The sequence below is a fragment of the Balaenoptera physalus genome, assembly GCF_965194825.1.
Source record: "Balaenoptera physalus genome assembly, contig: HAP1_SCAFFOLD_1925, whole genome shotgun sequence".
Taxonomy (NCBI): Eukaryota; Metazoa; Chordata; class Mammalia; order Artiodactyla; family Balaenopteridae; genus Balaenoptera; species Balaenoptera physalus.
The window spans coordinates 77,625-105,081 of record NW_028124879.1 but is presented as its reverse complement, the minus strand read 5'-3'; the positions used below and the strand labels follow the sequence as shown (position 1 = coordinate 105,081).

Here is a 27,457-nt window from a genome sequence, read left to right as displayed (position 1 = left end):
GCTTAGGAAGAGTCTATAGAGAATATTAAGTTTAACTGATAACACAGGAAGATTTGAAATTCAAATGAGAAAACTGCTCCTGAAAATCAGTGAAAAAAGAAAAAATTCTAGCTGCACTTGAACAGAGAACTTAATGATGGGGTCTACTATGAAGCGAGGATTTAAAAGAGCAGAGAGCACAGTTAGGTGAATGATGAAATGGTCAGTAAAACTTGTGGTACAAAGCATGAGGGGACATGGTCTGGCAGGGAAAATTTTCTTGTTATTTGCATTGTTTTAATTAACATTACAGAGTCATGCTATAACAGGAATATTTTACACAATCATATCATAACATCAAGTCTGGTATTATGTAAGGCATAAAAATACATTTGCTAAACAGACTCACAGACTTCGAAAACAAACTTATGGTTGCCAAAGGGGAAACATGGGGGGGAGGGATAAACTAGAAGTTTGGGATTAACAAATACACACTAGTGTATATAAAATAGATAATCAACAAGGACCTCCTTTATAGCACAAGGACCTCTACTCAGTATTCTGTAATAACCTATATGGAAAAGAATCTGAAAAAGAATGGATATGTTTATATGTATAAATGAATCACTTTGCTGTACACCTGGAACTAACACAACACTGTAAATCAACTATAATATAAAATCAAAAAAAAAAAAAAAACAAACAAAAAATACAAATAGCCCTCAGAGGCCATCCATCATGCAAGAAACCACAAACAAACAAAAACAAAACAAAGAAATACATTTGCGACTGCACTTAAAATTAAAGATAATTTCATATCTCCTATATAATGGGACATAAAACAACTATTTGCCCTTCATGTTAATCAGAGAGCTTGACTCTCTGCAAAAGAAAATGTTTCCTCAAGTGAAAGGGTTTGGTGTCTCCCAGCTCATATTCTCCCTCTTCAAAAATGCTATTCCCTTCTTTCTCTGCATCTCATTCACCCTGAATAATCTGGGCAGGGTTCTTTGCTGCACATTTTGGAATCCTGGAGGCTAGATGGAGAGTTCTTCTGGAGACATGTGGTCTGCTTTGGAAAATTTCAGTGTGGTTTATAGCCAGGCCAGACCTTGTTTTCATATTCTGCTCAGAGCCTCTAAAATTTTGATAACACTTTTATTTTACTGTTTTAAATTTTTAATAATAAAATATTTCCATCATGGAAGAAGGTACAAGGAATAATCTATCACAAGCCCATATACCTACTACCCACAAATTTAGCAAAACAGTTTGCCATTTTTGATTCAGATAAAAAGAAAATTAATTTGATAGTGAACAGTTGAGCCCATCTAACTTCATTCTTCTTTTTCCTGGGAGGTGATTGAATATTCTGAAATGGTGTGCATTCTTCCCTTCACATTCTTATATTTTATATCATAAGCATGTATCCTTCAAGTTCACAGGATTTCTTGGTCTGCTTAAAACACACAAATATTATCCCTATTGTTTTACAACTTATTATTTTCACACTATTTATTCATGTCAAAACATCTCATTAATTTTAACTTCTGTGTAGTATTCCAGTGTATAAATATACTTGGATTCACATAACCATGCTCCTTTTGATCGGTTGATGACTTTTTTTCCTTATTACAATTTCTCTATTATAATGAGCCTGTTGGGACCCACTTGCCTATATACATATGGGAGAATTTGTTAGTTGTTGGGTGGTGAAATGCATATTTTCAATGTAAAATTTTGCCAACTGATGGCTTAATTTTTTTGAAACAATCACAAATTTTACAGAAATATTTCAAGTAGAGTATAAATTTATTTTTCCTAGACTATTTGAAAGTTGTCATTTGATTTTCCATCACCTTGAGTTCTTTATCTTGTACTCTGATCAATAAGAATATTCTCCTACTTCCTATACATATATAATACAACCATCTCACTAACATTGATGCATTACTATCATCTAATCCTCAGACCACTTCAGGTGTCACCAACTGTCCCCATGTGTCCATTATAGCAAAAGAATACAGTTCAAAATTGTACTTTGCTTTTGGTTGTCATCTCTCATTAGTCTCTTTCCATATAGAAGAGTTTCTTAGTCTTTCTTTTACTTCAGTACCTTGATACTCTTGAAAGTCACAGGCTGGTGTAGAAGAGAATGTCTCTCTTTTTATACAAGTGTTTCCTCACGACTTGATTCAGATTATGCATCTTTGTTAAGAATATCACAGAAGTGATACTGGGGTCTTCTCATTGTATCCTATCAGGTGGTATATGATTTTGATTTATTCCATTATTCCATTATTCCATTATTGATGATGTTTACTTTGACCTCTGCACTAAGGTGAGATTTTTCCAGGCCTCTCCATGTTGAAATTACTTTTTCTCCTTTGTAATTAATAAGTACTTTGTAGAGAGGTACTTACCCCATTTCTCACCAAACTTGCAATTTATTTATATCTGTATGGACACATAGTATTTTTAATTTTATCCATGGCTTATAATCCATTATAGTCTTAATTTATTCTGGCGTTCAAATAGCTGTACAGCTCATCTGTATTTTCCCAGCCCTAGATTTAGCCATTTCTCCAAGGCACTCTGATTGCTTTTAGTGGAAAATGGTATTTAGAAGTCAATATCTGGGTGTTAGGTGTGTTTATTGCTATTGGGGTATCAGTATTCCAGAACTTTTTATTGGATAGAGATGGAGAAAAATATATTATATATCAGTCTCTCTATATGTATCTATTTATCATCTATTTGTCCATCTACCATCTCTACCTACCTAGCTGTCTACTTACTTACCTATAAAAACTATGAGTTCATACACATGTTCATACCTCTAATTTCAATCCAACGTTATAGGGTTCATTCTGGTTTTCTCTCTTTCCATATTTGTAGCTCCTTTCTGTGATGATAGTGAAAAACTTGCCTTTTATTATTCTCAATATGTTTTTTATTTGAGTGACTCTATTCTCTGTGACCAATCTGCCGTCTCTGCAGCTAACCCATCACTTCTCACACTACATGGGCTCTGCGTCCCCACCTTAAATTACCCTCCATGTGCATGCTCTTCTCACCTTGCTGGGCAATAGAGTCTTTAAAAACCAGTTTCCACTCTCACTTAGCAGCATGTAAGAGTTCTCATTTTGTTATACCCATGTCAACCGTTGCTGCTACTAGACATTTGAAATTTTGTAGTTCTGATGAAGTGGTGTCTTATTATTGCTTTCATTTTGTCATGCAGAGATTTTTAATTCTAATTACTAAAATTTATCAGTCTTTCCTTTTATTGCTTGAGCTTTTTAATTGTTTTCTAAGAAATCCATTTCTATAGTATCTTTCTGTCCCCAAAGCTTTGAAAAGATTTAAAGTTTTGCTTTTTTGCATTTAGGTCCTTAAATCACCAGGAAATTATATCTTTGTTTGCTATGAAGTAGGAATCTAACTTTTGCCACCCTGATACCATGAAAATTAGTTGTCCAAGTACCATTCACTGACTAGTCTATCATTTCCCTAATAATTTGTAATGTCACTTCTGTCACATACGAGCTATTTTTAGTTAGTTACTTATTTGTTTTGTTGTAAAATATACATAACATAAAATTTTCTATTTATTCATTTTAAGTGTAGAGTTCAGTGGCATAAATTACGTTCACAATGTTCTGCAAACATCACCATTACAGTATTTATTTCTCAAACTTTTCCATCTCCCCGCACAGAAGTAAGTTTTATCCTCATTAAACAATAACTTGTCATTTCCCTTCCCTTCAGTCCCTGGTAAACTCTGAAGTACTTTGTGTCTCTATGAATTTGCCTATTCTATATATTTTATATAAGTAGAATCATACAATATTTGCCCCTTTTTGTCTGGCTAATTTCACTTAATATCTTCACATTTCATCTATGTTATAGCACGTGTCAGAATTTCAATCCTTTTTAAGGCGAAAGAATGGACAAGTAGATCAATGGAATATAATAAAGAGCCCAGAAGCATACAGTGGACCAAAGAGAGTCTCTTCAACAAATGGTGCTGGAACAACTGGACATCCACATGCAAAAATATAAACCTAGACACAGACCTTACATTCTTTATAAAAATTAATTTGAAATTGATCATAAACCTAAATATAAAATGCAAAACTACAACATAGGAGAAAATCTCATTGACCTTGAGATTGGTAATGAGTTCTTAAATATAAAACCAAAAGCATGATCCACTAAATTATTGATAAGCTGGACTTTATTAAATTTAAAAACCTCTGCTCTGCAAAAGACAATGTCAAGAGACTAAGAAGACTAGCCACAGACAGGGAGAAAATATTTGCAAAAGACAAATCTGATAAAGAACTGTTATCCAAAACATACAAAGAACTCTTAAAACTCTACAATAAGAAAACAAACAATCCTGCAGTTTAGCACCTTGGTATTTACCCGAATGAAATGAAAACTTACCTCTACACAAAATCTTGTACGTGGATGTATATAGCCACTTTATTTATAATTTCCCAAACTTGGAAGCAACCAAGATGTCCTTCAGTAGGTGACTGGATAAATAAACTGTGATACGTCAAGACAATAGAATATTATTTAGTGATAAAAATAAATGAGTTATGGAGCCATGAAAAGACATAGGAATCTAAAGTGCAGCTTACCAAGTGATAGTAGCCAATCTGAAAGGGCTACATACTGTATGATTCCAACTATATGACATTTTAGAAAAGGCAAAACTACATGCTGTAAAAAGATCATGTAGTTTCCAGGGGTTGGGGGTGAGGTGATGAACAGGCAGAGTAGAGAAGATTTTTATGATTGTGAAACTATTCTGTATGGTGCCATAATGATAAACATATGTCATTATACATCTGTCCAAACCCATAGAATGTACAAGGCCAAGAGTAAACCCTAATGTAAACTATGGACTTCGTGTGATTACGATGTGTCTGTGTAGGTTCATCAAGTGTAACAAATGTACCACTATGCTGGGGGATTTTGATAAAGGGAGAGGTTATCCTTGTGTGGGGCAGGGGCTGTATGGGAAATATCTGTACTCTCCCCTCAATTTTGTTATGAACCCTAGAGTGTTCTAAAAAAATTAAGTCTCAGTAAAAAAGTCTATTTCCAGTTATTTATTGCTCTTATGTAGAAATATGATTAACTTTTGTGTTAATTTTGTGTCATGAGTTTGTCAAATTCATTTAACAGTTCAAGATTTTCTTTTTCTTTGACATTACTAGGCATTTTCTATTCAGATAATTAATCATGTCATCTGCAAATAAGATAGTTTGATTTCTTGCTTTCTGATCTGTATGCCTATTATTTCTTTTTCTTTTTTTTAACATCTTTATTGGAGTATAATTGCTTTACACTGTTATGTTAGTTGCTGCTGTATAACAAAGTGAATCAGCTATACATATACATATATCCCCATATCTCTTCCCTCTTGCAGCTCCCTCCCTCTCACCCTCCCTATCCCACCCCTAGATGGCTTCACAGGACCAGATGGCTTCACAGGCGAATTCTATCAAACATTTTGAGAAGAGCTAACATGTATCCTTCTCAAACTCTTCCAAAATATAGCAGAGGGAGGAACACTCCCAAACTCATTCTATGAGGCCACCATCACCCGATACCAAAACCAGACAAAGATGTCACAAAGAAAGAAAACTACAGGTCAATATCACTGATGAACATAGATGCAAAAATCCTCAACAAAATACTAGCAAACAGAATCCAACAGCACATTAAAAAGATCATACACCATGATCAAGTGGGGTTTATCCCAGGAATGCAAGGATTCTTCAATATACACAAATCAATCAATGTGATAAACCATATTAACAAATTGAAGCAGAAAAACCATATGATCATCTCAATAGATGCACAAAAAGCTTTTGACAAAATTCAATACCCATTTATGATAAAAACCCTCCAGAAAGTAGGCATAGAGGGAACTTACCTCAACATAATAAAGGCCATATATGACATACTCACAGCCAACATCATTCTCAATGGTGAAAACCTGAAACCATTTGCACTAAGATCAGGAAAAAGACAAGGTTGTCCAGTCTCACCACTATTATTCAACATAGCTTTGCATAGTTTTAGCCACAGCAATCAGAGAAGAAAAAGAAATAAAAGGAATCCAAATCAGAAAAGAAGACGTAAAGCTGTCCCTGTTTGCAGATGACATGATACTATACATAGAGAATCCTGAAGATGCTACCAGAAAACTACTAGAGCTAATCAATGAATTTGGTAAAGTAGCAGGATATAAAATTAATGCACAGAAATCTCTGGCATTCTGATACACTAATGATGAAAAATCTGAAAGAGAAATTAATGAAACACTCCCATTTACCATTGCAACCAAAAGAATAAAATACCTAGGAATAAACCTACCTAAGGAGACAAAACACCTGTATGCAGAAAACTATAAGACACTGATGAAAGAAATTAAAGATGATACAAACAGATGGAGAGATATACCATGCTCTTGGATTGGAAAAATCAACACAGTGAAAATGACAATACTACCCAAAGCAATCTACAGACTCAATGCAATCCCTATCAAGCTACCAATGGCATTTTTCACAGAACTAGAGCAAAAAATTTCACAATTTGTATGGAAACACAAAAGACCTTGAATAGCCAAAGCAATCTTGAGAAAGGAAAATGGAGCTGGAGGAATCACGCTCCTTGACTTTAGACTATACTAAAAAGCTACAGTAATCAAGACAGTATGGTACTGCTTATTATTTCTTATTCTGCCTGAATAGGAAAAGTGGTAGTGAACATCTTTGCCTTGTTTCCATTCTTAGGGGAAAGCATTTGGGTTTTCATCATTAGTGGTAGTGCTTGCCTTAATTTGTTGTAAATGCCCTTCATCAGGTTAAGGAAGTCTCTTCTATTCCTAGTGTGTTGAGAGTTATCATGAATGGGTGTTGAATTTTGTCAAATACTTTTTCTGCATCAACTGATATGATAATTCCCCCCCCCCTTCGGACTGAAGATAGTCTCTTTTTAAATAAAATAAAATTAAATTGGAGCTAAGGCATCAATAAATTGCCTCATAGGAGGGATTCTTTATTATAGTCATTCTATGAATCCATATGAAAAAGTCTATTTATTGGGATGCATAGTAAAGAGGCATTTTTTTCTTCATAACTTTGAAAATTTGGCAAATGTTCTGAATCTCCTGCATTTACTATCAATTTCTTGTATTTTTTCTCCATTGTATTTTTCATTATTCAAGTCTATGTACTTATATGCTCTGCTCAGCTGTGCAGCATCTTCACTTACAATCAAACCTTATTCCCCAGTAACATCTGTAAGCATCCAATTCTTTCCATTTCAAAACGTATTTTCTACTATTTCCTCGGAAAGAAAAATTTTATATCATATAGACAGCCAAATTTCATATGCTTTTGAAGTCTAATTTAAGAAATGTAATCTAAGTTACCTGCACCCATTTTTAGATTATTAGTATTCACAAAATCTTGCTGAACCCTCTATAATTGATTTTAATGTATTTCTACATATTTACAGGCATAAATCCCTTCTACATTTATAAGACAAGTAGTTCAAGAAATCTTTTGAAGATTCTGATCGTATATCTACTTAATGAAAGTATCTTTAAATACGTTTATGATTAATATTCTCCTTTTAATGTAGTCTACATGCACATGCTATGACACACATTTAAAAATAGCCAAATTGATATAAAGTATATGAAATATACATATATTTTGTTTGTAGAAATTGAAAGCATAGATTTAAATTACTTAAAATATATTTTCAACTTTGTGAGAATTTTAGTTTTATTGTGTTTTTGTCTAACAAGTATTATTCTTTTGTCTTACTTGAGAAATAATTTAATTCTTATAATTTTGGTGACATAGGTAACTTGCCTATATTTATTTTTGTCTCTTTGATTCAGATCACAGATTCTGCTCACCTTCCAGTTCACACACCAACGATAAAGAGAAAGGAATATCATAATAGAATCCTCTTTCCAACTCAGGTACTTGATTTAGTTATAAACTTAGCAGGTCCTTGAAAAATGAGAATAAGTTCATTTCAGTCTCTAACCCCTCCCTCCCTCCTCTCCCCTTCCCTCCCTCCCTTTCTCCTTTCCTCCCTTCTTTCTTTTCTTCCTTTTTTCTTGGAGACTTCTGGTTAAACATAGTAGATTCAAAAATGCCTACACTTTTGCTTTCTAATGAAACTTGTTAAACAGACTAAAGAGAGAGAGTAGACAAATAAGTCAACATAATTTTGAAAGATGGAAGAACCTGAGTGAGGGGTTAGGAGAGCTGAGAAATATGAATGTCAGGTGCTTAGAAATGACTTGCCAAAAAGTCACAAGATAATTAATACTTTGGAAACCTAGAAGGATTCAGGGATTAGGGACACCAAGTCCTTTAGGAGGCAGAGGTGACATGTGGTGCTGAAAAGAGGGGAATAAATTGAAGATCTGAGAAAAAGCAGGTAGTCCCTGTACACACTCAGGGCCCATGGCAGGAACTGCAATCTGTCCATGTCACAAATCAGTAAACAGAGACAATGAAGGTGAGAAAATTTCCCAACTAGTATTTGGAGACACTGGATTTTATTGTAATTTAGATATTGCTAATTTACGATAACAGTAATTTCAAGCCAAAGAGGCATGATACAGAAATGGAAAATCCATAGTGGATTGTCAAATTGTTGATAATTTTGTGAAGACATCTGCAGTTTTATTTGTTGGGGTTTCTACACCTAGAAAGTGTAATATGGCTTGCTTAATCGGAGTGTTCCAATTCCCGGAGCACATTATTTTTTTATTGATAATAGAAAATGAAACATAATTTTCTATAGAGAAAAAATTTAAAATTATTCTTTTTTTTTCAAAGAAGGTAAAAAAAAACATATTATTTTTGCTACCCCTCCCCAGTAAAAATATGTATACATAGGCAATTCTGACTCCATTCCTAGTTAAGGAATCATTTGAAGAATTTATCAATCTAGAATTTTTAAATGTTCAGGATATATTAGCTCAAATAAAGGCCAGGCTTAATTTATTTGGTTCCAAATAGTAGTAATGAACATTTGATCACCACTTAAATAATTCTCCTTCTTCTTCTCCTCCTCTTCCCTTCTCTTCTTGATAATTTTTGGATCCTTTAATCAGTATTTTCCAACTATGAAGTAATTAAGGGCAAGAATCTTAAATGCTGGTAAGAAAAGGGGGAGCTGCTTTTCTTGGCATATAAAATGATATTTTGGGCAGGGTGGGTTGAAGGAATCACCAGAATCACCTTTTCATAGTTATTTAACCGTCGATGTATGTTTGGTCTCTTCATTTTGTAGCATAAGACCCACAGGTTTTTCCTCACGTCCTTTACCGTTCCCACCAAGTGTCACCAGTGCACATCTCTGATGGTGGGCTTGATAAGACAAGGCTGCACCTGTGAAGGTAAGACCCGAGGAAGGGACATGGAGTCAGAGCCATAATACTTGTACCTAAGTGTTTTAGTCAACTCGGTGGTTTAGTCAGCTGCCATAACAAAGCACAGAGACTGGGTGGCTACTAAACACAGTCATATATTCCTCACTGGCTGGAAGTCTGAGATCAGCGCACCAGTATGGTCCAGTTCTGGTGAGGACCCTCTTCTAGGTTGCAGACTGCTGACTTCTTGCTGTGTCCTCATGTGGTGGAAGGGGCCAGGGAACTCTGTGGGGTCTCTTTTTTAAGTGCATTAATCCCATTCATGAGGGCTCCACCCCCATGACCTCCCAAAGTCTCCACCTCCAAATACCCTCACATGGGGATTAGGATTTCAACATGTCAATTTTGAAGGAACACAAACACTCAGTCCACTGCATTTAGTTGGTAAGAAGAAATTTCGTTCTCTTTGAATTGTAGAAGCATGATGGTGAACTGATTACTTTACTAAAAATTCCTCTGAATCTGTTTCATATGAACGGGTGATCTTTGGGAGCATTTGGGGGGGACCTCTGCATTGTGCAGCTCCAAAGAGCCTCATGCCCTCATAGCCTGTGTGAACAGCACCCCAGGGAGGCATGCTGTGTAGTCTGCCCATGCAGGCAGGGCCACACTTATTAGGAAAATGTGTTTAATGAAATTTTGTTCTCTGTAGCACTAGTAGAGTATGAGGATGACATCCACCAGCTTATGTGACAGGAAAATGGAATACTATCCTTGAGTTGTAATCCTTTTATTTTACTCAATGAATTTATTACAGTAGATATCGTTGAAAGAAAGAAATATATTTTTTGGAAATATCAAACAGTGGATCACAGTGCTACACAGGCACCTCATACGTCATCCTAGGGAACAGACTCCGTACTCATTGGTTTCCCCAGCCAGTCCTGTCGAGTGTCCACTCAGGGACACACAGTGCTGAGCAGGACAACTTTCCTGCCCTCAGCATTGTGACCGTCAGAGATGCCTTAACCATAAATGTGTCCTAGCATATTAAAGCAAATAGGATTTTAAATGGGGAATTATGTGCCCATACAATTCTCCTAGGGCAGCAGAGGCAGGCTCTGAGCTGAGCTCCCAGGAGCATCTCCTGCTGCCAGCATTACTCAGTCTCTGCTGAGCCTGGGACAGCTCCACCTTTGTCGCAAGAAGATGGTGAATCTGGAAGCTGCCACCACTGCTGCAGCCCTCAAAACCTGCAACTTCTGCCAGAGTCAGGAAAGACCCTGTTGCTGCAGAGTTAAGAGAGCTTCCATCAAATTCAGAAACCACCACTGCAGCTGTGACCTCACACTCCCTCTGTCAAGATCCAAGCCAGTAAAATGGATGTGCTACATCAGGCATCTCTCCCATCTTGACTCAACTCAAAGTCTTACAGAGAGTTATCTTATTAGTGGAGCTTACATCAGGTCCAAAACTTAGTTCCAAGGGAGTCTGGGAAATGTAGTTTTTAGCATTTCACCTCTACAGTAGTAGACAGAATTGCAATGGGGGTTGAGGGAGTCAAACCATCATATCCCTTACAATCATATCTCTTTATTTCCCTCAAAAAGCATGTGGGTTCTCATGTCACACAACCTGTGTAGAAAAAGCTCCAAAAACTTGTCCCGTGCCTTTTCATCAGAAGAAAGGTGCCTTCTGTCTAGACTCACAGAAAGGCATGGGAACAGCCTATGAAGGCCATGTCTGGGTAAGTGTCAATATTTTTGTTTCAGATGAAGTCTTAAAGAGTTTATTATTCACTTTTCACAATGTGTGCACAATATTTTTCAGAAATATTTATGATATGTTATATGATATTAATTATATGCAATTGAAAATCATCTGAAGAATATGATTTCAGAATAAAGTTTAAGTGTCCCCGATAGGATATTTTCAAATTTCCCAAAGTTTTCTGTTTAGACCTTACTTTGCAATGAACGAATGCTAAAATCCCTTCTAATGGTGTAAATTTGACTTCCGGTCAGTAATAATAAATTATGAAACTAAAAGTGATAGAATCTTCTTCAGAAATATTTAAAATCTGAGTTGAATTTGAGGCTACCAAAATTGAATTTAATCTTAGGTAGAGGCAACGCTGTGACTAGTGTTAATGGAACTGGTATTGATCTTATTTTCACAACCTAAGAATTGTTTAGTCCTCAAAGGAATTATGTTATATAGTTCTGTTCCAATCTTTAACAAGTGGTAGATTTGTAACACATATTTTTTTCATTTTTATTATTTTAATTTTATATGTAATAATTGGGTAGTATTTGATGTTTCAGCTTGGATTGCTTTTATTTGTTTTTTGAAAAATAAAAACTAAAGACTCCAAAGAAAGCAGGGATGAAAAAAGGATGGCAGAGGGCATTGGCTGTAGTGTGTGACTTCAAACTCTTCCTGTATGATATGGATGAAGAAGAAGACTCAAAACCCAATGTTGTAGTTAGTCAAGTGATTGACATGAGGTAAGCTTCGAAAGGGAGAGTATTTTTTATCAAAAAAATCTGGGAATTAAAAATGGTTTCTGAAATTTTTAAAAATAGTGTTGTCATTTAACTTATGTTAAGTTTCTAATTTTCTCCATTGCCATGTGAACTTTAAAATAGAAGATTTTTGCCTAAAGTTTGCATCATTACCTCTTGGGTATGGATTATAATTGTGTAATATTTGTAATAGTTTTTTTAATTATTTTTTTTAGTCAGAAGTTTATATTCTTATGTGTGTGTGTGTGTATGTGTGTGTGTAGCAGAAAAGGAAATACAACCTTAAAACCAGATGCTCTTTATATTGAGATATAATTCATATATTATAAAATTCACCATTTAAAAATGGGCAACCCAGTGGTTTTTAGTATATTCACAAGGTTGTAAAACCATCACTACAATCTAATTTTAGAACATTTTCATCACACCAAAAAGAAACCTTTATTAGTTAGCAGTTGCTCTACATTCACCCCTGCCCCCAGCCCCAGCAACCATTAATCTGTTTCTATCTCTATGGATTTGCCTATTCTGAATTTTATATAAATGGAATCATACAACATGTGGAGTTTTGTAACTGGCTTCTTTCACTAAGCATAATGTTTCAAGACTCACCCATGTAGCATATATCAATACTTCATTATTTTTCATGGCTGAGGCCCTTTATCAGGTTGAGAAAACAGCCTTCTCTTCCTGGTTTGTTGAGTGTTTTTATCTGTAAGGGGTGCTGGATTTTGACAAATGCTTTTTTTGTGTCTATTGAGAAGATCACATGATTGTTTTCCCCTTAATTCTCATGATGTATTACATTAATTGTTACTTGTATATAGAACCAATCATACATTCCTGGGATAAATCCCACTTGGTCATGGTATCTAATCTTTTTAATAATATGTTGGATTGGGTTCAATAGAATTTTTGAAGATATTTGCATCTATATTAACACAGGATATTGGTCTATAGTTTTGTTGCCTTTTGATATTTTTGCCTGGTTTTGGTATTAGGATAATACTGACCTCAGATTAAGTTGGAAAGTACTCTCTTCTCTTTTATTTTTGAAAGAGTTTGTGAAGGATTGGTATTAAATATGTTTGGTAGAATTCACTAGTGTGGTCATCTGGTCCTGGGGGTTCCTTTATGGGATATTTTTTGATTGCTAGTTCAATCTCTTTACTTGTTATAAGTCTATTGAGATTTTCTACATCTTCTTGAGTCAGCTTTAGTACCTTGTGTTTTTCTAGGAATGTTTCCATTTTCTTTAGATTATCTAATTTTGGGAGCATACACTTGTTCATAGTATTCCCTTTTATTTTCTGAAAGGTCAGAAGTAATGTTCCCACTTTACTTCTGACTTTAGTAATTTGAGGTTTCTTTCATTTTTTCATGGTCAGTTTAGCTAAAAGTTTATCAATTTTTGTTGATCTTTTCAAAAAACCAACTTTTGGTTTTCTTGATTTTCTCTTATTTTTCTATTCTCTGTTTTATTAATTTCCACTCTAAACTTTATTATTTCCTTCCTTCTGCTTGTTCTGAGTTTAGTTTGCTCTTCTTTTCCTAGTTTCTCAAGATGGAAAGTTAGGTTATATATTGATTTGAGATTTTCATTCAATTATCCTTTCTGACCCCTTTTCTTTCTCCTCTCCTTCTGGGACTCCCATTATATATATTTTAGTATTCTTCATGGTGTCCCAAGGAACTCTGAGGTTTTATTAAGTTTTCTTCATTCTTTTTTCCTTCTTTTCTTCAGACTGGATAATGTTAATTGACCTGTCTTCAAGTTCAGTGATTCTGCTTTCTGCCTGCTCAGTTCTGTTGTTGACCCCTTCTGGTGAATTCTTCGTTTCAGTTATTGTATTCATCAACCTCTGAATTTCTGTTTGGTTCTTTTTTGTATTTTCTATTTCCTTATTTATATTTCCTACTTGGTGAGACATCATTCTCATACTTTCATTTAGTTCTTTAGGCATGATTTCCTTTAGGTCTTCAAACATATTTAAAATAGCTGATTTAAATCTTTGTCTGGTAAATCCAACATCTGGGTTTCCTCAGAGATAGTTTCTATTGATTGCTTTTTTCCTGTGTATTGGTCATACTTTTATGCTTCCTTGCAAGTCATACAGTATATATTTTTTTAAACTGGACATTTCAAATAATACTATTGTCAGCTCTAGTTATCAAATTCTACTTCTTCTCCAGGATTTGTTATTGTTGTTTGTTGTAGTAGTTGTTTGTTTGTTCAGTGAATTTTTCAAGCTAATCTATAAAGTCTTTATTCTTAGTCATGTGTAGTTATTTGACGTCTCTACTTTGTTAGCTTAGTAGTTAGCTAATGATTTTGCAGAGATTTCTTTAAACATCTGGAACCAGTGAATCTCCCACACTTTGCTGAAGAGCTCTGTGTGCAAGTGGGGTCACTTCTTCAACACTCAGCCAGGCAGTTGACAACACGTTATACTTGTGCAAAGCCTCAAGAATATTGGAAGAGATAATGGCAGAAAACCTCCGAAATTTGATGAAAAACATTTATCTATGCATCCAATGTCAGCCAGAGGTGAGAACTTATGTCCTTCTCTGGTCTTTCCTGAGCATATGCATAACCCTAGGCATGTTCACAGTTCTATGCATGTGCATGATGCTCTAGATTCTTAGCAATATTTCAGACCTTTTCAAAACCCCTATGGATATCTCATTTTCTAACTTTTCCTTTTAAGAGTTTTGGTTAATCTATTATTTTGTCCAGCTGTTAAGCACTGCATAGGCAGCTATGCAGTTAAAATGCTTGCATGAAATAGTTTTTTATAAGTTCCCCTTGGGGAATAGACATTTCCCTGGGAGACCTCTGAATCAAGCCTAATACTCCAGCTCCTTTCTCCTTCCTCCTCCTCTTTCCAGGTCCCTCAGGTGTCCAGTGGCTTCTAGGATGCACTGTGAATGCAGGCTGCCATTTTTCAAGGCTACTGAGGAGGTGGAAATGGAGCATGGGACTAGGGCGAGTTAAGCTACCACAAAGCTCATAGTTCTTACCAAGATTCGGCTTTTTTTTACTTTTTTATTTTAAATAAATCGTCCTCAGATTGCCACAAACCTTGGTTAATTTATAGAGTTCTAAAAAAGTTGTTTCTGATGAATTTTGCTAGTTTTCTCATTTCTTTTATGAAGGAGAGAATCTTCAGAGATCCTTACTCTGTCATTGTTGCAAATGTCACTCCAGACACTCTTTAAGTGTTTAATAAAGAATATTGAATCGGTGAACTTATAGAAAGTGTATCCTTCGGGGAAAGGCAATATGCTCTCTGCTCCCCCTGATTCTTCTGCATCTTTTCGGCTCCTCTACACTTTTCTCTTAGTGTCTCTGAGCATCTGTCCTTGGCCTTCTTTTCTTCCTTCTCTGCACACTCCCTGGGTGGTCCCTTCACTTCCTGTGGCTCCAGGTAGTGAGACATTTATTCATAGTATTCCCTTATACTTCTTTTCCAGGTGTAACCTGCACTGTGATGGCTGTGTGCTTGCTCAGCCTGAACTTTCTCCTTATCACAGATTCTGTGGGTCTCTACATTCATCCTGTCTTATTTTGATTCCTTACTCACAAACTTTGTTTTGTATTCTTCACCTCAGCTAATGTCATCTTTGTCAGAAATTTGGTATTACCTTGAATAACTGATACAGGAAACTAGATAATCTTGAAGGTGACTTTAGAAAGTTACTCTTGATGTAGATTTTTAATAAGTTGGTTTGGGAGTGTGTGTGTTTGTGTGTGTGTGTGTGTGTGTGTTTCATTTTGGGGACAGGGAAAATTAAAGTGGTGCTGGAGCCAAGGAGTCCAGCTTACAATTGTCCATCCTTCAGATCAAATGAGTGTCTGCATTAAAGCGGTGGCTGCAGGAATTACAAAACAAGAGACAGGTGCAGGAAATATTACTAAAGTGACCTCGTGGGACATGGTGAGTGGCAGAAAAAGGAAGATGAAGAAAAGAGTTGCAATACCAGATGGTACTGAGGTTTTAAGTCATCAAGACTGAAAAACTGAGGGTCACATTGACAGCTGTAGGGATATAATGGAGAATGGTAGCATTGGGGGAAAGAAATGAGTTTGTTTTAAGTGTTGGAGAAGCCAAAAATTATCAAGTGAGCTGAATCAAACGGACTTCTACTTTCAACCAAGACGGAGTAACAGGGGCCATATTTATATTTAACCTTCCCCATGAAATAACAAAAGAACTGATTTAAGGTTCTGGATATCAGACAATGAAGGGAAGTAAATGAGGTGAGCTCTATACTTGCCCCAGGTTACTGCCTTGTGAGAGTTTCCAGTATATAACACAGAAATTGGAATCCCAGGCAGACCCAGGTGAACTCCCTGAACTGAAGAGATGAAGCTGAGAGTCCAGAGAGACCCAGTAGCCAGAGTTCACAGGACAAAGTACAGAGCTAGAGAGGAGAGAGTGAGAGAGAGAGAGAGAGAGAGAGAGGGAGAGAGGGAGGGAGGGAGAGATTGAGAGCATGCACTAGCTCTGCATGGATCTACAGAGGATCTAGCTTGAGGATTCAGCAGATTACTGATCAGCACATGCATGTGAGGAAAACTACAAAATGTTAGCAAATCGAATCCAATATTATGTAAAAATTATATTGCATCTTGAGCAAGTGTAGTGTATCTCAGGAAAGCTGGTTTATATTAAAAAATCAATGTATTTTACCATATCAAAAAATGAAAAAGATCATGTCAGTAGATACAGTAAACACATTTGACAAAATCATATATTCTTGATGAACACTTAGAAGGGAGCTTCTTCATCCTGATAAAGGGCATCTATGAAAATCCCACAGCTGACATCATAATTAGTGGCAAAAGACTCAATGCTTTCTCCCTAAGATCAGGAACAAGACAAAGATGTTTGATCTCACCACACTTATTTAACATTGTATTGGAAATCCAGGCCAGGGAAGAAATAGAAATAAAATACATCCGTGTTGGAAAGAAGGAAGCAAAATTATTCATAGACAAAATGAATATCTATGGAGAAAATTCAATGTAATCTACAAAGAAGCTATTAGAACTAATAAATGAATTCAGCAAGTTTGCAGGTTGCTTGATCAATATATAAAATAAATTGCGTTTCTTTATACTCGCAACAAATAATCAGAAATCAAAATTAAATAAGTAATGCCATTTGCCATAGCATCAAAACATAGGGACTTCCCTGGTGGTCCAGTGGTAAAGAATCCGCTTTCCAATGCAGGGGACACGGGTTCCATCTCTGGTTGGGGAACTAAGATCCCACATGCCCTGGGGCAACTAAGCCTGCGAGCCCCAACTATTGAGCTTGTGCACCTCAATGAGAGAGCCTGTGTACTGCAAACTACAGAGCCCATGTGCTCTGGAGCCCTTGCGCCACAACTAGGGAGAAGCCCACACACCACAACTAGAGAAGCCCAAGCACCACAACAAAGAGACCATGTGCTGTAACAAAAAGACCCCACATGCCTCAAGGACGATCCCATGTGCTGCAACTAAGACCTGGCGCAGCCAAAAATAATTAAAAAATAAATAAATAAGGAAAATAAATAAAATAAATAAATATTAAAAAAAATACTTAGAAATAAATCTGACAAAAGATGTGCAAGACTTGTACACTGAAAACTATAAAATATTGATGAAAGAAATTAACAAAGATCTAAATAAATAGAGAGAGAGACTGTGTTCATGCATTGCAGAACTCAATATTTTAAAAATGTGATTGTTCTCAAAATTGGTCTATAGTTTTAACACAATCTTAATCAAAATCCCAGTAGGCTTCTTAATTCTTTTTGTAGAAATTGACAAGCCGATTCTAAAAGTCATAGGAAAATGCAAAAGAGTTAGAAGAGCCAAAACAGCTTTGAAAAAAGAAACAAACCTAGAAATATATATACAAATATATATAATATTTCTAATATACATATAAAATATATTTACATATATATTTTTAACATGCACATAAAATATACTTTCATATATAAAACATTTGTAACTATATTTCTGCATTTTCTGTTACTTTAATATATACAATATTTTCAACAAGTTGCAAAATCTAGCAACAAATGAAATTGGAATTTTAGATATCTATGTGTAAAAAAATCAACTTTGATTTATACTTTTTACAATATACAAAATTTAACTCAAAATAGACCATAGAACTAAATGTAAAACCTAAAACTATAAAGCACCTAGAAGTAAACATGGGAGAACACATTTCTGATCTTGGATAAGGCAAATAGTTCTTAGATACAGCATAAAGCACAACAGGTAAAATTTAAAAATTGATAAATTGGACTTCATCAAAATTTAAAACTTCTGCTCCTTGAAATACATTGTCAAGAGAAGTAATAAGAGCTGCAGACTGGGGGCAAATCAAATATCTGGCAAAGGACTTATATCTAGAATATATAAAAATTCTTAAAACTTAATATTGGGTTGGCCAAAAGGTTCATTTGTTTTTTTCTCTAAGATGGCTCTAGTAGCACTAAGTTGTCTTTGACTTCATTCGAAACAGTTTTGTTAGATTGTATGTGACAGCTGTCATATCAGCATGCATTAAAAAAAAACTTATCAAAATTGGTGGATTTTTGTGTAGCCTTTTTAATATTGAAGATGGAAGGAAAAAAGCAACATTTTCGGCCCATTATGCTTTATTATTTCAAGAAAGGTAAAAACACAACTGAAATGCAAAAAAAGATTTGTGCAGTGTATGGAGATGGTTCTGTGACTGATCAAACACGTCAAAAGTGGTTTGCGAAGTTTCGTGCTGGAGATTTCTTGCTGGCTGATGCTCCACGGTCGGGTAGACCAGTTGAAGTTGATAGCGATTAAATCGAGACATTAGTTGAGAACAATCAACGTTATGATTATGTGGGAGATAGCCGACATACTCAAAATATCCAAATCAAGTGTTGAAAATCATTTGCACCAGCTTGGTTATGTTAATGACTTGATGTTTGGGTTCCACATAAGTTAAGTGAAAAAAACCTTCTTGACCATATTTCCGTGTGCAATTCTCTACTTAAACGTCATGAAAAAGTTCCATTTTTGCAACAAATTGTGATGGGCGATGACAAGTGGATACTGTACAACAATGTGGAATGGAAGAGATCGTGGGGCAAGAGAAATGAACCACCACCAAACCACACCAAAGTGTATATGGTGGGATTGGAAGGGAGTCCTCTATTATGAGCTCCTTCGGAAAACCAAAGGATTAATTCCAAGTGCTGCTCCCAATTTGACCAACTGAAAGCAGCACTCAACGAAAAGCGTCCAGAATTAGTCAACAGAAAATGCATAATCTTCCATCAGGATAACGCAAGGCTGCCTGCTTCTTTGATGACCAGGCAAAAACTGTTACAGCTTGGCTGGGAAGTTCTGATTCATCCTCCGTATTCATCACACATTGCACCTTCGGATTTCCATTTATTTCGGTCTTTACAAAATTCTCTTAATGGAAAAAAGTTCAATTCCCTGGAAGACTGTAAAAGGCACCTGGAACAGTTCTTTGCTCAAAAAGATAAAAAGTTTTGGGAAGATGGAATTATGGAGTTGCCTGAAAAATGGCAGAAGGTAGTGGAAAAAAAGGGTGAATACATTGTACAATAAAGTTCTTGGTGAAAATGAAAAATGTGTCTTTTATTTTTATTTAAAAACCAAAGGCAATTTTTGGCCACCCCAATAATAAGAAAATAGCCCAATTTAAAAAAAATGTGCAAGGGATTTGAAAAGATACTTCAATAGAGAAGATACATATGTCAAATAAGCACATAACAGATACTTACATGCTCAACACCATTAATTATTAGGTAAATTCAAATAAAATAACCATGAGGTACCACTTCACATCATAAGAAAGACTAAAATTAAAAAAGATTATTTCAAGTATTGGGAGGATGTGGAGGACCTAGATCTCTCATATATTGCTTTGTAAATCATATAACCACTGTTAAAAAGAGTTTGGCAGTTTCATGAAAAGCTAAACACACACCTAATATATGATCTAGTCATTCTCCTCCTAGGTATTTCTACCAGAGAAAGCATATGTCCATAAAGACATACATGAACATTCATAGCAGCTTCATTTAAAATAGTCCCAAACTTGAAACAACCCGAATGCCCATTAATGGGTGAACAGATATGTTGTGGCATAGCCATACAATGAAATATTACTCAACAATACATAGAAATGAAGTGTTCATCCATGTGGCAACATGAATGCATCACAAAATTGTTATGCTGAGAAAAAGCCAGACAAAAAGACCACATATTGTATATTTCATTTCTATAAGATGTTAGAAAATGCAGATTAATCTAGAGTGACAGGAAGCAGATCAGTGGGGGAGGAGGGAAGAGTGCTAAGGATGGGGGGTAGGGGTTACAAAGCTGTACCAGGAAACTTCTGGGGGTGATGGACATGTTCATTACCTACAATGTGGTGATGGTTTCACAGGTGTATACATAGATCAAAACTTACCTAATTGTTCACTTTAAAAACGTGCAGTTTATTATATGTCAAGTCTATCTTGGTAACATTTAAAAAATATACAAATGAGCTGATCTGAGGGCACATGGCCCATATTCTAGGGACCATGGCTTTGGAGTCAGACAGGTGCTCCTTCCTAGTTCCCTGTGAATGGTGAGTCAGGGACAGCCCAGAGTTAACTTGCGTTTTCTGATAATATGCGACAGACCGGGTACTGCTGATATAATATTTTGACCACTGTCAGTTACTACAAAAAAGAATGTTAAAAATCAGGGAAATTAAAATTGAGGATTATGTTTATGTATTGTTTTACTCACTTTCAGGTGACTCTACTCACTCCCAGTGTCTTGCTTTTCCTTCAGGGATGGAGCGTTTTCTGTTAGTTCAGTCTGGCCCTCTGATTTTATTCCTGCAAGGAGAAAGGAAATGCCTCGTATGTTTAAGGTAAGCTTGCATACTGTCATTGGATCCCTTGTATGTTTTGTTTCATCCCTTTTCTGCCTGTTCCTAGGGGTCAGGGCTCCTTGGGTTACTGAAGGTACCTGGAGGTTGAGATTTTAGAAGTGCTGTGGGATAGTTTCCCTCCCTCTCCCACTTGCCACAAGAAATCTAGCCCTTTATTCTTATTCAAAAATACTATAAATAGCTTTTTTGCAGGTGTCACATCTTTCATTCTACAGTTAAATCTGAGACTTAAGATACAAATGTTCCTGAGGGTGTCCATTCATTCCACACTAAGGTAACAGGACAGATCTAATTCATAGCTGAAAACAGGGGAAGCTTACAAAGCAGAATGGTACTGGGGTGGGGGGTGTGAAAGAAGAAGGAAAAAACAGTAACAGAGGAAGAGAGACCATATACTTCCGGATCAGACATAGAGGAAGGTCATCGATTCATGGACCTACAGTAGCATGAATGTGCAACTTCTAAAACTAGAGGTACTTTGTAAAATAAGTCTCCTCTGAGACAATATTTTGAAGTCATAATTCAGATTCAAACCAAGAGTACAAAATGGAAAAATTGGGGAAAGATGTTGTTTTGCAAACTCTAAAAAATAGACACTCTGCTCTTTAAAATTCATGTAAAAAATAAAAGTGATTCTGGAATGGATTAAATAAAGTGACAGAGAAAGCAAAGGACTGTTATCCCCTCGAGACCCATATGGTTACAGTCAACCTAGGAATCTTGGTTTAACAAAGGCCAGACAGGAGTATTCTTAGTTCCTTAGTGCAAAGATAGACATCTATTTAGACTGTACCCAACCACCAAGAGACTACAAAGACCTGGCCATTTGGAACTGACTTACAGTGGGAATTTATGATGTCATTGCTGCTAACTTCATGCTCACAAAAGAAAGTTTTATATATTAGAGTTCTGCTAGCTTAATTATATACCTTAAAATTTAAATCTGATTTGCCATTTACTAGTATAATGTAAGTTATAGGCATGTAGCAACCAGGAAAACATGTGTTTTTGAATATTTCTAACTTAACAACAAAAAACTCCTGAACATTCTGTAATATCACAATTGATTATGATGATTGCCATTGCAAAACACATTGCCGTTTCAGAGATAATCTAAAGATGCAAAGCTGTGTGTTAGAATTAAAGCAATAGGGAGACTCAGAGTGGAGGTTCTGGCATCAGACTGCCTGCATTCTACCCTGCTGTGCTCCTGTCCTCTCACTGATAAAATGGAGAGAATAGCAGTAACTACGCACTGAGGTTTCTGTGAGGATTTAATCAATTAACACATGTCAATTTCTTAGAGCAGTTCCTGGTACAGAGTCAGCATTCAATAAATGGTAGCTATTTTCATTTGATGAAGTACAAGATTTTAGGTAGTCAGAGAACACTGGTGGTTTTATGAGGATCAAAATAGAAGTGATTCTGACACTTTGCTTTTGGCCTGCTTCTGATACTCACGTCATCTATTTTACTACCAGGAAGAGGGTAATGTTATTTAACATTTCGTTTAACAATGGTGAGTTTTATGAAAAATGCTAGACAGGCTGGCATAAAGAATGTTTGCTTTCTTATAACCTAGATATTCCTTAAATCATTCTAGGTCACAGCTTCCCAGCTCTCAGCACCTAGTAATAGATATTCAATCCCAATCTTAGCAGATAGCGAGAATGAGAAGAGTGAGTGGGTGAGCGTGCTGAGTGAATTGCACAAAATATTGAGAAAAAGTCATTCCAGAGACCGCTCAGTCTATGTTCTGAAAGAGGCTTATGACAACAATCTACCCCTGATCAAAACCACCCAGACAGCTGCAATCATAGGTATGGATTTACAACATTTATCCCGCTAGGTTCCTACCTTTCACCACAGTCCCAATGTTGAAATCTGAAAACCTTAACTTTATCCACAATTCATCTGTCAGCAAAACCTGAGTGAATGAGGCTTACCCGGAGGTGGAGGGTTGTCTTTCCACTTCTATCCCACAGCTACTCATCAGATTCTCTGCAAAAGTATACTTGATTATATGATGGCTCCCCAGGCCCTGCCTAAAAAGGTGTTTCTTTAATCTACCTTTCAAATCTTTTCAATCTACCTTTTCAAGTCTGAAAAATTATGAGCTCCCAAACACATCTGGCCCCAAACACATAAGGGGTGTGACCTTGTGTGTAACTGTGAACTACCTACCTTAAGGGCAGAGACTGTCTTTCAAATCCCAACGCCCAATACTCAATAAATAAGTGAAAATCAAGTGAATCAATGAATGAAATGCTAAGATCAATACTGAAAGTTTTATCAATAGACAAGAATACCTGCATTTCTTAAACAGCATTTCTTCTGCATTAGATACTGGTGACAATAGAGCCACTTAGCTATTTCCTCCTGGGGGTCACGGAGCTAGTTACTAAACTTCATGTGTTAAATGCAGATAATTCCAGTTTTTCAGTTATGGAGAGAATTAAATGAGCTTATATATGTAATATCTGTGCTTTGTATTCAAACCTTCACGTAATGTGCTATCTTTGCACTTTTTTAGTTCTTACTCTGTTGTGACATACCTCCCTATGCTGTTTTAGCTCAGGCCAAGGTCACCAAATTATTTTATAAAATTTTTTCATTCATGAAACATCACTTATTTATAGCAAATTTGACAGTTTATCATTACTTGAATATTATACTTTCTCTAAGTATTCATAAAGATTACTTTGTAAAATGATCTTTCTGCTGAGAAAAGTAATGTTTTATTATGCTTATTTCTGTAATGTGAAAGAAAAATCCTAGTGCCAATTATTTATTTTTATGTTTCTTTTCACTGTAGTATTGCTAAATATATACTTAATTTGACTTCTAAACTTTTTCAACATTGATAAACTTGTCCAGTTTATCTTATTAGCTTCACTTAATGTTTACCCCCAAAAATACTTGATATTTTAATTTATGTGTCAAATATAGATCACAAAAGAATCGCTCTGGGAAATGAAGAAGGGTTATTTGTTGTCCACGTTACCATAGATGGTAAGGAGAGTATTTACTGTTCTGGAATAACTTTAAACTCTAATAGTAATAATATCAGGTTCTTCTCTTCTTTTCTGTAAAAGAAATTTTCCACATCTGGTTCGATGTGTTTTCAAGTCAACTGATGACTTTTCTACTTTCAGAGATCCATAATCTTCCAGAGTCCAAATATCTTTTTAAAAAAAATTTTATTGGAGTATAGTTGATTTACAATGTTGTGTTAGTTTCAGGTGTACAGCAAAGTGATTCAGTTATACATATACATGTACTCATTCTTTTTCAGATTCTTTACCCATATAGGTTATTACAGAAGATTGAGTAGAGCTCCCTGTGCTATACAGTAGGTCCTTCTTGGTTATCTATTTTATATATAGTAGTGTGTCCAACTATCTTCACAAGTGATTTTATCTAATAAGTGCACTGTAAGAACTTAGTTTACCATCTTCAAGTTGGTGCATGAAAGGAAACACTTCTGCTTGAATCCCCCTCCCCCATTAGTACATTGACACCACAAAGAGTAACAACATAAAGTGAATACTTCCCAGATAAGACCGCAGAGTTCTCTGTTTCTGTTTCATTTGTTTTTGTTTGGCTCTCATGGTTGTTTGAGGGAGAAATGGGGGAGTAGATGAAATGAAGAGGAGTCATTGTAATATAGATGTTCTCTTGAATGTCTTGCACTCTAATGATAAGTTAGTTAAAGGAGAACCTGCATTTGAAGGGCATTAGCTAGTCTCCATTGAAGGCTTCCCATGCTGTGTGGGTGACCCAGTCCTGGCGAGGAGACCCATGAAAGGTCCACCAGGTGCCAGCATAAGAGCAGGGACTTGTCTCTTTTTGTTCAGCACTGTATCCTATGCACTTAAACAGTGCCTGGCACATAGTAGTCAATCAACAAATATTTGTGTAATAAAGGAATCAATTTAGTGCCAGAAAAAAAAGGACAGTTTTTTTTCCCTAAAGAAGCAGTATATTGGGAATTCCCTGGTGGTCCAGTGGTTAGGACTCGGCACTTTCATTGCCGGGGCCCTGGATTTGATCCCTGTTCAGATCTAGATCCTGCAAGCTGCATGGCAAGGCCAAAAAAAAAAAAAAAAAGAAAAAGCAGTATATTTCCACTTGTCAGACATTGAGGGTGTTCGCCTTGCTGTCTGGAATCTCAGGACTGAGTTTAGTGCTTTATTATGCTAATTTTATGTTTAAGGTAATTATGTTATCTATGGAATAATTATCTTTTTTTTTTTTAACCTATATAATTTTTGATCTCTTATCCTCTTCCTATCCCTTTTTGGTCCTTCTCAAACCTACCCTTTGAGTTTATGTCTGTGATTTTATTAGAACCTGATTTAAATCCATTGGAGTAAAAATCGGAAAGAATTTTAAAATAGGAAAACATTCTTCTGCACAGCAAAGGAAACCATCAACAAAAGGAAAAGGCAACCTATCGAATGGGAAAGAATATTTGCAAATCATAGCTGATAAGGGGTTAATATCCAAAATATATAAAAACTCACAAAACTCAATAGCAAAAAACCTAAGCAATCTGATTAAAAGATGGACAGAGGATCTGAATAGATATTTTCCCAAAGAAGACATACAGATAGCCAACAGATACATGAAAGGTGCTCAAGATCACTAGGGGAATGCAAATCAAAGCCACAATAAGATATCACCTCATACCTGTTAGAATAGCTATTATTAAAAAGCCAAGAAATAATGTGTTGGTGAGGATGTGGAGAAAAGAGAACGCTTGTTCACTGTTGATGGGAATGTATATTGTTGCGGCCACATGGAAAACAGTATTGAAGTTCCTCAGAAATTAAAAATAGAGCTACCATATGATCCAGCAATTCCACTTATGGATATTTATTCGAATAAAACAAAAACACTATCTTGAAAAGATATCGCACCTCCATGTTCCTTGCAGCATTATTTGTAATAGTCAAGATATGGAAACAACCTAAGTGTCTACCAATGGATGAATGGGTAAAGATGTGAGATATATATACATACATACATATATATATATATATATATATATATATATATATATATATATATATATATAAAATTCAGCCATAAAAAAGAAAGAAATCTTCCCATTTACAACAACATGAATGGACTTCGAGGTTGTTACTCTAAGTGAAAGAAGTCAGACAGAGAAAGACAAATACCATATGATCTCACTTACATGTGGAATCTAAACAAACACGTTCATAGATACAGAAAACAATCTGTGGTTGCCAGAGGTGGGGGTAATGGGCAAAATGGGGGAAGGGGTTTTAAAGGTATAAACTTCCAATCATAAAATAAATAAGTCCTTGGTATATCATGTACAGAAACATGATCATAGTTAATAATACTATATTGTGTATTTGAAAGTTGCTAAGAGAATAGATCTTAAAAATTTTTATTACAAGAAAAAATTGTAATTATCTACAGTGTTGGATGTTAACTAGATTTATTGTGGTGACAATTTCTCAATACACACAAATATTGAATCATTATGTTGTACACCTGAAGCTAGTATAATGTTATATGTCAAATATACCTCAATAAAGAAAATAAAAAAATAAGAAAACATTGCTATTTGAAGGTGACTTGCTGTTTTATTTGTAGAGAAATTACTCAAGTTAATGACACTAAGAAGATTTATCAGATCATTTTTATTGGGAAAAATTTCTTAATTGCTTATGAGTAAAATTTGGAGAACAGTTGAAATAAGTAAACAGAAGTTATTATGAATTTTAAAATGACTTACAAATATGCTTATTTGTGTAGAAATTATTCGCATTGGCTACATGAAGAAGATTCACCAGATTGAGCTTATCCCCCATGGCCAGATGGTTGCAGTGATCTCAGGACGAAGTCACCATGTGCAGCTGTTTCCCATGTCAGCTTTGGATGGACGAAAGACTGATATTCACAAGCTGGCAGAAACCAAAGGGTGCCAGACCGTGACTTCTGGAACAGTGTGCCAAGGGGCCCATACATGCCTCTGTGTGGCTAGGAAAAGCCAAATCTTCTGTTACAAGCTGTTTCAGAGCAAGAAAATTTCTCACAGAAAATTTAAAGAGCTCCAAATCCCAACCAATATCCAGTGGATGGGCATCTTCAGCGAACAGCTCTGTGTAGGATTCCAATCAGGATTCCTGAGATACCCCTTGAGGAGAGAAGGAATTCCATACAGGATGCTGCACTCCCATGACCCTACACTGTCATTTATTGCACATCAACCAGTGGATGCTCTCTGTGCAATTGAGATCTCTAGTATTGAGTATCTGTTATGTTTTAAGAGCATTGGAATTTACACTGACAGCAGGGGCCTCAGATCTAGGCCAGCTGAACTGATGTGGCCAGCAACTCCAAGTTACTGCTGTAAGGCTATCTTACAATTTATTTCCTTGTCTCTCTGTACATTTCCAACCTTGTTATTACAATTCTATATCATATGACTAAATATTGTTAATGACGGTTTTATTTTTGAAAACTACATCACTGAAGAATTTTCCTAAGTTGTCTATGTCTTTTTAAGTAGAATAGCTCTA

The 27,457-nt window shown here is 35.6% G+C and overlaps 1 protein-coding gene across 4 annotated transcripts; it reads left to right on the top strand.

Moving 5' to 3' along the window:
- The first annotated feature begins 9 nt into the window (after positions 1–9).
- Positions 10–27,457, top strand: LOC309654086 (serine/threonine-protein kinase MRCK alpha-like). Of its 4 annotated transcripts, XM_082478718.1 has the most exons (9): positions 10–201; positions 7,916–7,999; positions 9,328–9,433; positions 11,017–11,153; positions 11,774–11,913; positions 20,795–20,876; positions 22,501–22,717; positions 23,847–23,909; positions 26,691–27,457. In XM_082478718.1, exons 1-9 carry the CDS (start codon positions 199–201, stop codon positions 27,362–27,364), a joined length of 1,506 nt encoding a protein of 501 aa, XP_082334844.1. In that variant the 5' UTR covers positions 10–198; the 3' UTR covers positions 27,365–27,457. The 4 variants fall into 4 exon arrangements, with proteins under 4 accessions (XP_082334844.1, XP_082334845.1, XP_082334846.1 ...); XM_082478719.1 differs by lacking the exon at positions 23,847–23,909; XM_082478720.1 differs by lacking the exons at positions 9,328–9,433; positions 11,017–11,153.